Source organism: Bactrocera dorsalis, chromosome 4 (assembly GCF_023373825.1).
Source record: "Bactrocera dorsalis isolate Fly_Bdor chromosome 4, ASM2337382v1, whole genome shotgun sequence".
Lineage (NCBI taxonomy): Eukaryota > Metazoa > Arthropoda > Insecta > Diptera > Tephritidae > Bactrocera > Bactrocera dorsalis.
The window spans coordinates 8,301,139-8,313,267 of record NC_064306.1 but is presented as its reverse complement, the minus strand read 5'-3'; the positions used below and the strand labels follow the sequence as shown (position 1 = coordinate 8,313,267).

At 40.4% G+C, this 12,129-nt stretch overlaps 1 protein-coding gene across 1 annotated transcript; it reads left to right on the top strand.

Annotated features, from left to right (window-relative positions):
* The first annotated feature begins 10,464 nt into the window (after nucleotides 1–10,464).
* Nucleotides 10,465–11,875, top strand: LOC105232206 (Krueppel-like factor 5). Its single transcript, XM_011213835.4, has one exon. The coding sequence runs from the start codon at nucleotides 10,676–10,678 to the stop codon at nucleotides 11,801–11,803; it is 1,128 nt and encodes a 375-aa protein (XP_011212137.3). The 5' UTR covers nucleotides 10,465–10,675; the 3' UTR covers nucleotides 11,804–11,875.
* Nucleotides 11,876–12,129: the final 254 nt, after the last annotated feature.

Below are 12,129 nucleotides of genomic sequence, written 5' to 3'. Positions count from 1 at the left end.
TTGGCAAATTTGCTTCTTCAACAATTCAAAAATCAGTTCACTCACAACCTATATCATCCTCAGGTACCTTCTCTTTCTCTAACTCTCTTTCTCACCCTGAACACGAGTTAATCCACAATCCAGCTACGAATCGCTGCTGCAACGCAACAAAATCTATCAGTTGGTTACTGGTGATAAAAAGGGGGTCACTTATGATAAAGTCAATCGAAAGGTTGTGCTCAGATGGCAGTAAGCCTGCGCAAACTGTCGCCAAGCCGGGATTGACGGTCGGAAATATTTTTTTATGTTTTTTGTGGTATTAGAAAACCATGGTCTGCTATCGTGTAAACCTATCTGAACAAATAGAAGCTAGATATCAAGTACCAGAAGCGATATTTCCCCAACGAACCAACGCTTTCAAGCTAGTTATAGTGAAGCTCCTCTAAAATTAACTTAATGGCATTTATTCTTTATAAATATGTATGTATATCATCTAGAAGAATTTAAATACGTATTCTACAAGATTAGAGCAGATCTTTGTCTCTCTCTATTACCGCCAATAGTGTTTCCATTTCATTCTAAAAAACTGTGACTGGTTCTGGTTCTTTTGTTAGGGGTTACTGGATTCGAAGATGGATTCCGGACTTCGATGTATGGAAGGATGTGAAGCTTACTAAGTACAAGTTTTGTTGGGTAAGTCCTCGTTTTATACCATCTATGGAGCAGTATTGGCTTTAGTACGAGTTTTGTTTCTAGATGTCCAAAATACATTTAGGGGGTTTATTACTACTACTAGGATCAGGTCAGTGAGGACTATTTGAAACAGAGTTTATTTTTTAAGGTATTCACTGGATGGATATATTATACACAGCTTATGATCATCCAGAGCTCGTCTCTCTTGGAACTAACAAAGAGAGCCATTATCAAGCGCTTCTCAAATGAATACGCAACACAAAGGAGACACACTGAAACCAATTTTCATCCAAATTTTGGCACAGAAGTCTGAAAACGATACTAAGTAACGAAAAGCTCAAAAAAACTGAGAGATATAACGGCGTATTGATGGTGGTTTTGCAGTCTAATTTTTGTTTTTATAATTGGTTTTTCAAATTACTTCACACCCAAAGGTATTCCACCAATCTCAACAGTTCTTCCTAACCCAGTCCACAGACTCCCATCTATCAGCCCACCTCATCCACCATGCTTCAAATGCCGCGCCGATAGAAGTCACAAAGTTCTTTTTAGGCTTCATATTTTATTAAAATAATTTTTTAATATCATTATGCTCCAATTAGTTGTTGTTTCTGATTTTGTTGTTGCTCTGTCATTGCTGCTGGCTTTCTGGCATAATCTGCTTATCGGCAAACAGCGGTGACAATCGTCTGCTGGCACTGCCACGTGCACACATGCGCTTATTATGGCGTCGATATGTAAGTGTGAGTGAATTAAGTCAAATCACAAGTATTTATCACACATATATGTACGTATATAAACATTTCCATGCATATAAGTCATATAAAAATTTATGTATTGGCATCTGCAAATTGGAGCGTCAGCGCTGGCGCTTGTAGTTAATTCCCCAAAGGCGCGGCTAACGGCGCTTAACAAAAGTCGCAACATTTTATATAACATGTACATACATATGTATATTCCCGACAGCAAAAAAGCGCAAATTAATGATACATTTATTTTTCACTCAACTATTATGAGTCAAATATATATTTTTCACATTATAATTTTTATACTCTTGCAACATATTGCTATAGGGTATAATAGTGTTCACCTAACGGTTGTACATAGCACCTAAAACTAAGCGAGATAGTAGATATAAGGTTATAAATATATAAATACGTGGTATGACAATTAAGTAATGAGACTGATTCCATAAAAACCGTATATTTGAAAATTATTCTACAACTCTGCCATTCCCTTCAAAGTAGTCCCCTTGGGCAGCTATACAGCGATTCCAGCGCGTTTTCCATGCTTCGTAACATTTCTGGAACGCTTCGACTGGGATGTCCGCGAGTACCCTCGTCACGGCCGCCTGGATGTCCGTAATCGACTCAAAATGGGTTCCTTTGACCACCGATTTTGTTTTAGGAAACAAAAAAAGTCACAGGGTGACATGTCGGGCGAATAAGGCGGCTGTTGCAACACGGCGATCCCTTTAGAGGCCAAATACTGGGACACGCTGAGGCGGTGTGGCACGGCGCGTTGACGTGATGAAGGATCCAGTTACGAGCGATGTCTGGGCGCACCCTGTTGACTCGTTTTCGCAATCTTTCGAGTACTTGGCAATAGTAGACTTGATTCACAGTTTTCCCCGGTGGAACGAATTCTTTGTGGACGATTCCACGGCTATCAAAAAAGGCAATAATCATCGTTTTCACCTTCGACTTGCTCATGCGAGCTTTTTTCGGACGGGGGGCGCGCGGAGACAACCATTGTGACCTGGGCACGACTAAGAACACTATCACCATACACTCTTACAATTTTAGCGTACGTTTCCGAAGCTGTTTCGCCCAATCTGGCGCAAAATTTTATCGCGACGCGTTGCTCTTGATTTCGTTTTTCCATTTTCGTGACGAGCACTACAAACACACGTCTACTCAACTTGACGCAGCAGGCGAACTAAACAAGCTAGAGCGATGGTACATATATCAATGGAGAGGGGAAAAAGAGAAAGGGAATTTCAAGGTCACAGGTTTACCACAAGCGCGGTAATAAAATCAGTTTCATTACTTAATTGTCAAACCTCGTAGATATGAAAAGGCCGACAAGCCGAATTGAAATCCGGGTGACCTTCTGTCCTTTCGTCTGTCCCTACAAGTAATAGCTGAACGAAAAATTGAGATTTCTTGATTAAGGGCGCAACCGGACCACTGCCATGCCTCCAAAGTACAATACATCGAAAACCAAACGTATTTATAATCTAAATCTCTTCAAACTGAAAATAAAATCTAAAAATGTAAAATAAATTACTTTTTCAATTATTTCATCCATATATCTTCGTATATCAATAGCCGTGCATCTACTTGAAACTATATTGCGCTTGAGCCACAGCACAACGCATTCGCGAAGACGCCGACTGCGCTCATAAATTCCACACTAATTACATCCACGAAGTACAGTTAAATCATGCGCTTATCCCTTATCGCGTCGTAAACATTGAAGTAGGCATGTAATAAATAATTTCCTTCCGCTGCGAAAGATTATTGTTTTGCTCAATGCATTAATTATAGAAATTCTCATTAGGTTTACAAGTTAGCTGCAACGTGAGAAAAATGAGAGAGAAAGAGAGTGAAATGTAGGCCGATGTGAGTACATACGACTAAAAACAATGTTCAGTTCAGTGAGAGTATGAGAAAGGTTTCACGGTTAAGAAAATATAAATCAACTCAGAGTAGTTCGAAAGTCTGGAAGAGAAAGAGAGAGTGGACAGAAAGAAGGTAATACCGGTCTCACTTGACAATGTAATTCTGAGAGGCAGACAAAAAGAGGTAGAGGTAATCTACAGCTCGTCGACGAAAGAAGTTAGCACAATCCGCTGAAGGCTTGCAAGTTCCCAACACATTACGTAGTGATACCGAAGGAATTAGGCTCCTACAGTAAACTCGTTTACCAAAGACTTATTTATATGATAAAATATAAAAGAAATATAAAAGCAGCCGTTCCTAAAAAACCTTGAAGTCTACTTAGTGTCTACTGTAATCAAATACTTTCGAGTGCTCAGCTGTGGGTACTTGGGATCCGACAGTAACAGTAGATCCACTAAGTTACTGCTCGAAAACTTTTGAAAAACAATTTTTGGAGGGATGTAAAAGATAAACCTTGCGAAAATGAGGTGAGAGAACATAGACTATACGCATCAGAGAAGAGAATGTTTGCGAATCGGATCCACGTGACCGAGATGAACCCGGATTTTTATCGAACCAAGGACTGTCCACTCGACAGCATTTTTCAAAATTATTTCAGGTAAACTTTCTGCCACTACAACAACAAGAATTATTGCGAATGTTCAGATTCTAGTGCCTTGGTATCCATCCTTATCGAATTTCGGCTAAGTTGACCCAACATTTCAGTTTACCCCACGAGAAAAGATTCCAAGCCACGAAAGCTTTATTGATTATGAATATTTGGACTTTTTGTTTAGGTGACTTGAATTATGGGTCAATTCATAATTTCTTTCAGCTGGAAGTATGAAAGTAATCTCCGAAACTCGCACGAGCTTACTCAAGTAAAATGTCAAGCTTTTGAAGAAGACACCAATGAACTGACGGTAGTGTGAATTTTGTTGATATCATCGCATCCGTTTTTCTCGAACTTCAGTGATCCATAATTTATCCGGATAGTTGAAGATTCTTGTATCTTGTGGGAGAATATACTGATAAAAAACTTCTCGCTTCTTTGTAACAGCGAGGTGGATCCAAGAGTTCAGTCTGTACTTTTACGAAAGTTCCTACATCACTAAACCCACGTCTGAAGTCACGATCATCCGTCCCAAAATCTTAAAATCTTTCAATATTTAAAGATACTCTTAATTCCTGTTATATTTCGACTATGTAAAGTTATCCGCCTTTGAACTGCATATGTCTCAGTTTGTTTCGCAGCCATATTCCTTAACAACTGCCGCGAAGTCAATCACGCCTTCCCGCACTCACTACAGCTTTCCTTCGATATACTTACAATTTTTGATATTTTTACTTTACCTTACGGATTTTTCTCGGAAAAATCTTCCGCTGCTTTTGGCGCAATCGAATTTTCAATATCGGCAAATTAAGATCAACGCGCCGTGGAAATTAAATTAAATGTGAAACAAACGGCGCTGCCTTCCTGGTGCTGCTGCTGCTGCTGCTGTCACAACGGCTCAGCGGCACAGCGCCTAAAAGCCAGCTAAAAGCATATACAAACGCTGCACCGTAACAACGGCCGTTATTATGTGACCGGAAACGAAAAGCGCTTCCAGCGTACACACGCTATCGATGACTTTTTGAAGGGGAATTTATTTCGCTTTTTTCACGTCTTTCCTGCGCGCGAACATGCCGTGCCAGCAACGACGAGTCGGCAAATGAAATGGAAGTAATGTGATATCATTAATCATTTCATTAATCATTTTTAATATTTCGGTCACAGGCGCATTATGAACGGCCGCACAGCAGAGCGCACTGCCCACGTCAGCTGTTTCCAATTTTACGCGCTGCCATGGCCTATAATTCGGTTAGCAGGCAGCAAGTGCGGGCGCTTTTAATGGACAACTTTCGATGATACAGGTTATTACCGTAGTACGACAAGTATTGTTAATGCTGTTTCGTGGGTGACGGCGTTCAAATTACATTGATTTATATGATAGCTTGCTGGCTGCAAGACTGTTGAGTGGTTTCGAAAGCCGTGTATATATATGGTTGCAGCTTAATTGTGTTATTTTCTCAAGAAAAATTACGTTTCTATATTTAGCTTTCCGGAAGGAAGCAACGATGCGTTGAGCCTTAAGTAGGTTAATTGATAGGAGTGAACTCAGCAGCCGAAAGAAGCTAAGGAAGGCATTTCGGACATCACTTTGATGAGTTTGATACTCAAAGCGTATCTTATGAGACCGTTAAGTGCTGGTCATGAAACTGTGGTTTTCAGGATGCGGTGCGCTTACGTTTTGTAACGCCGAATTTGACTAACAAAACACATCTTAACGACGACAACAGCCTTCCGCTTTAAAAATAGTAAAAAATCATAAACATTGGTCTGATCCAAAACCAGAACGCAAAACTATCTCTCCTAGTATTAATCGCGATTATAGATACTAGCTAAGTATTGTTTTCATCAGCTTCACAGAGACTTCAACTTAAAATTTTGCCTTAAAAATCAATACTGGATTCGATGCCAAGGGTACGCTGATGATATTTTTATAATAGAGCGACATAGTTCAAAGCGGCTTAAGTCTAGCAAAGGGATGGTCCAATACGGTAGGGTTAAATATCAGCCCTTTAAAAACAATCGTTGTGTCTTTTACAAAGCAAAGCTCTCTTCCGGGCTTGAGGCCCTTAACAACCCGTGGAATTGTATTCAAGGTATCTAAATAGATCAAATTCCTTGGCCTCACAGTAGACTTAAGCTTACGTTTGAGTTGGTATATAAACTGGGTTGTAGACTGCCCAAAGCCGCCAAGGCGCTCATGATATGCAGACCCCTAGCCGGCAGTTATCGGGCTGCAAACCAGGTATCATAAGGGTGCATACCAAGATCGTAAATCCTATTGTCTCTTATGGAGCGGTTGCTTGGGAATCTAGAGCAACGCAGTCTTCGGTAGGCAGTAAGGCAGATTGGAACGATTCCATGCTCGACCTACTACTGAGGCACAGCACTATCCAGTGATACACCGACGGCTCGAAAACACCAGAGGGCATTGGAGCAGGCATTGCAGGACCGCAGACCAAACTATCCGTCCGTGCCGACGTTTTCCGAGCTTCTTTCAATCAGAAATCTTTGTCCATGTGCAGAAATCAATCTCCAATGCAACCGGCGTATCACTATACTAGTACTTAGGGATAGTCAAGTGGTACTAGAAGCGATACCAGCGTATAAAGTTAAATCGCTTTTAGTGGAGGAGTTTATCGGAAAGCCTATCAAATTGCAACCGTTTACAAGTAATCTGGCTGCAATGAGCTGACTGACGAACTGCGACAGCTTCCAGGAAAATGCGACCAGAACCATAGATAAGCGTGGGACCACACATTATCGGATTGCCCAGCAATTTGCAAAAGCAGGCTAAGGCTCTAGGTTGGTTTCATCTACATGGACAGGGATCACATCACCTCAGTCGGCCCCCAGCAAGCTCCTGACATTGTTCTGGATGCTGGAACTTTGTGATCACATATGATACGAGTATAGAGGAGAGCACAATAGACCATAAGTCGCAGAGCAAAGCCTTACTTTTCCTATCGTCATCTTTTTATGAGCGATATTCCAGATTTGATATTAAATTAGAATAAAGTCCAGACTATAATTGTAAACACCAAACCTGAGTATAAAGTCGGATGATATTTTGGAGTCTAAGAGGATTGATTTGAAGAAGTTCAACTAGATCCTTTTGAAAAGAAGCTAGGTTAAGTTAAAAGGCCGCTCTTTTACATGAGCCAACAGAGATCTATCTCGTATAACTGAAAACACTGGTTCGTTGTGACAACTTAAACTATGTATTGTTGATAAAGGCACTCAAAAACGACAAAAATCCGAAATTTAAGCTATGCCTCTTGATCCACCGAAAGTACGACTGGCGCTATGTTCAAGGTTCAGTCTTTCGAAATGGACAACATCCAGTAAAAACTCCTACTACGAGTATTGGGACATAAATTTTGCTAAGAGCAAGTAGCCCAGTAGATCTACTGCATTTCTTACCTATGGAGCATAAAGATCTTCCAAATAGTATTCTCAGAAACGCTACTTCACCCAAACTAACCGATCCAACCAAAAACAATGTTATGTTGAGATTATTTACTCGCGAAAATATTCTATCTTTATATAAGGTTATATATCTTTTTTTCGCGAAAATTTAGTACGAAACAAAATGATTGTAATCCACAAACTCTAGCATGAAAGAATTTCGGAACCGGAGAAAGATTATTTTGTGTTTATGGTATGTTAGCTAGAACTACAAAAAATATCAGTTTAGTCTCAAACTTCAGTGACTTTTGGCCAGCATCCATCCACGCAACACAAAATAACTGAGCCGCTAGATCAGACAATCGTCTACCTAATCTGGTAATGAGAAGCTAAGTAACACGAGACTTTGAATTTCTTCACAATGTGGGATTACCAGGGCAGTTGCTCGAACTTCTCTAAACATGAAGCAAATTACAACGAAAGTAAGTTATGAATGGAAGGAAATACAAACTGACAGAACTTCAAAGATGTAGTTTTACGAAAAACGGACTAAGGGCTTCTTTTGGATGGTTATTTCACGCAAAGGGTGTGAGATAATAGTACTATTTACAGGCGAAACTTTAATTACAAATTTGTCAACGAGGTGTAAAGGAGTATCCGAAAGCCGAGGTACAAGCAAATTATTTCAAAACAGTTCAACTTTTCTTCTATGTTACTATTTTTGAGTAAAATAGGAATTTCTGTTTCATAGCAAAACCTTATCAAACAGTGATTTCAGCTTGAGGTAAAGGTTTAGATGTCGAAGTCCATCACTTAAAGACAATGGTTCTTAAAAGCTCTTTCCAAAACTCATTTCAATTGTTTCAATAATTTCGCATAAGGAGACTCACTTACATTCTTTGGTCATGAAACTCAAAAATGTCTGAAAAAACCAGTTATAAACATATGGTTTGGAAAACCAACAAATACATACATACATATAACCTTTACGGTCAAACCCAAGAGATCAAAAACCCCAAAATCAGAATTCCGCAAAATATTCCGCAGCAAAAAACTATGTAAACAACGTGACGTGTCAACAACAATTTCACCGAAAAATGCTGATAAACAATGCCGATGCTCTTCAAATTCCAATAAAAAGCGCATCTGGCAAAGTTTGAGGTTCCAGGTATTATGATAGACGTAATGCGAGATATACACACAAGACTACAAAATTTATTTTTAAACAATGTCATTGTTGTTTTCCGTTTTATTATTTTTATATCGCTAACAATTGATTTTGTACGAGCATAGTTGTTGTTATTGCTGCTGATGATCTCGATGTCGGCGCTGACACGTTGGTGGCCTGTCACCGCTTGGTACCCAGCCGAAAAGCCAGACTCAAAGCGATAAGACGCGCGCCACAGCAGCACCGCACAAGGCGAGCGCAAGCAGCTGCGGGCTGCAGTGCAAAGGGTAAGCAAGAGCATGCTAATGCCGCGCTGAGCCGAACATGTTCTTAATGAGCCGTAGCAACGCATATCCACATGCAAGTGTTGGTGTGATAGCGTCCAAAGTCGAACGTGTTAATTATTCCCAAAGGATGCTGTGGCAGGCGACAATGCGGTACCGCGTACGGTTCATTGTTGTGGTTGTTGTTGCTGATGATGACAGTGGTGTATGTGTTTATATGTTGTGAAGTGAAGTATTTCGTCAAAATTGACAGTTTGTGAGCAAAACAAATCAGTGGTAAACAAATGCATAACGACACGCGGGAAGTGACAATAATGAGGCCAACAACAACAAGCGCGCATATTGTTGGCATTGATTGGAAAAATCTATATTAATTATGTTTTGCTGTTTTAGTATGATTTTATGGTCAATTTAGAATGAAAATAAAAATTCCAAAAATTATATTAATGTTTTGTGGAGCAGTGATAAGGCGATTGACAGCGTTGCCAGATATTTGACGAAATAAGGTGCAACTTGAAAAAAAGAACGTTAGCTTCGACTTCACCGAAGCTATTACACCCTACACAGGTGCATTTCTTAAAGCATAAAAGGGTATATAAAGATCTTTTACTTGATTTTGATCGATCAGTTTGTATGGCAGCTATGTGTTATAGTGATCCGATCTGAACAATTTTTTCGGAGATTGTATCGTTACTTCAGGCTATAACCCACAACAAATTTCGTGGAGATATCATGTCAAATGAAAAAGTTTTCCATGCAAGCCCTTTATTTCGAACGTTCAATTTGTATGGCAGCTATATGTTATATTGGTTCGATCTGAACAATTTTTTCGGAGATTATAACGTTACCTCAGCCTATAACTCACAACAAATTTCGTGGAGATATTATGTCACATGAAAAAGTTTTCCATGCAAGTACTTTATTTCGATCGTTCAGTTTGTATGGCAGCTATATGTTATAGAGATCCGATCTGAACAATTTTTTCGGAGATTGTATCGTTACTTTAGACTATAACCCACAACAAATTTCGTGAAGATATCATGTCAAATGAAGAACTTTTCCATACAAGCACTTTATTTCGAACGTTCAGTTTGTATGGCAGCTATACGCTATAGTGATCCGATCGGAACAGTTTCTTTGAAAATTGCAACCCTGCTTGAGGGAATAACCCACACCAAATTTCATGAAAATATCTCGTCAAATAAAAACTTTTTCCTTACAAGGACTGGATTTGGAACGAACAGTTTGTATGGCAGCTATATGCTATAGTTGTCCGATATCGGCGGTTCCAACAAATCAACAGCTGCTTAGAGAGAAAAGAACTTGTGCAAAATTTCAAAACAATAACTCAAAAACTAAGGGACTTTTTCGCAGTATATGCTGGGGGACTTATGGACGTGGTTCCTCCACTCAGCTCGTACCGTTGTTTATTTATATATTTATATACTTTATCCAATCTCTGGTTTTTTTTCGGTCTTCTAAACATCTTGCCACACTTAATATACCCTGATCAGTGTATGAAGTTTTCAAGAAATTTAAAAAATCTGGCAACTTTATTACATAGTACGCGGTTGTGGGTGACTGCAAGACTGCGACTGCGACTACGACTGCGCTTACGAACTACATTTATGTCATTGGCGATATTGATTGACCATCGAGCGTAGATAAAAATGCGCCAACTGATTGATCTTATTTTTCAGTTCGAACTGCCGCTCGGAGCAGCATTGAATCTCAGACAGAGAATATAATTTAAAAACAACGAACGCAGCGCGAAAACACGGCATTAACATTGCAACACGCAAAGTGACAAGTGCAAACGCGGATATTTTATAGAAAAAATATAGAAAAGAATAAATTTTATACTACAAAAATGGACTTCTTTGCCGCTGGCGGCTTCCAGCAACTGTTTAGCGATTTAAATGACACGCAGCTGCATGAAAATTGGACGGATACCGACGCAGATATGGAAAGTGGCACGCCGATTTACAGTTACAATTGCTGCGTGCAGCAGTCTACTGATAATAGCTTGCGACTCAGCTGCGCCGATGATCCTTACGTGTTTGCTGCAACGCCGAGTGAAAAAACGCTCGTGGAATTGCAAGTGGGTTGGGATGAAAGCGAAATGGCAACTACATATAATACACATAAGGGGCAAGACTTGCACACAGGCTACACAGAAAGCAAAGGAAACAACGAGCAACAATTGCAGCTTACGCTAGATCGGCTGCTCAGCACGCCACCTGATGTCTTAATACACGACAGTACATGCGATTCAGCTGCAGCACCGACGAACTACGAAACTTTAACAACGCAGAGCTGCAGTGAAACGGAATACCACAACAACAGCTGCATATACGACACACCAAGTAGTCCCGTCAGCTTGGATTCCACAATTGTGGTGGAGTTTGAGACAGCTGCCTTCATCACGCGCGAAATGGCTGAGTGGGAGGAGAAATTCTTGGATAACTATATCGAGATACCCGAGCTAATCGACTTTCTACCCGAGAAGACGCCACTTTGCACCGATACCTGCGACCACTTTCTGCACGAGAGCTCTAAAAACCTCAAACTGCATCGCAAAACGAGAACAACAAAGCGCAGCAATGAGTCCGGCAGCCATGATGAACGCACTGCCGCTGGTTTTCCTTGCACTTTTGGCACATGCGATAAGGTTTATGCGAAGCCTGCACATCTTAAGGCCCACCTGCGTCGCCATATGGGCGAAAAGCCCTACACCTGCGATTGGCCTGCTTGTACCTGGAAGTTTTCACGTTCCGATGAGTTGGCACGCCATCGGCGTTCGCATTCGGGTGTGAAGCCCTACAAGTGCAACTATTGTTTGAAATGTTTTGCGCGCTCCGATCACCTGACGAAGCATCGAAAGGTGCACGAGCGCCGTTTGCTGGCGGCGAGTAAGGCAGGCAAGGCAATCGATGGTGTGTTGCCGCATAGTGTGTTAACGGTGCGACCGGGACGTAAGCGAAAGAATCAGTTATAACATGAGGGATGACAGGGAATGTCGGGGAAGGTGATAAATATTATTTTTTAAGGGCATGTGGTTATTAAAAAAGTGGTGTTAAATATAAGTTTTATAATTTTATAAAATCGTTTTTTATTGTGCAGTGAATGAACCGAGTGGCCGGACTCCATAATTAGGTATATGTATCATTAAGAAGAAAACAAACGATAGGGAATTAATTAATTATCGGCTCAGCAGTTTCAAATGTACAAGGATCTGAATAACCCTGAGTCTAATATCCTTCCTTTAATAAGGCATAAATGTGACCCAACGTATGAAGACTTCGTGGGCAATCAAGAAATTAG

What these genes read in the sequence shown, in the direction of transcription:
- LOC105232206 (XM_011213835.4), top strand. Translation starts at nt 10,676, where the DNA reads ATGGACTTCTTTGCCGCTGGCGGCTTCCAGCAACTGTTTAGCGATTTA.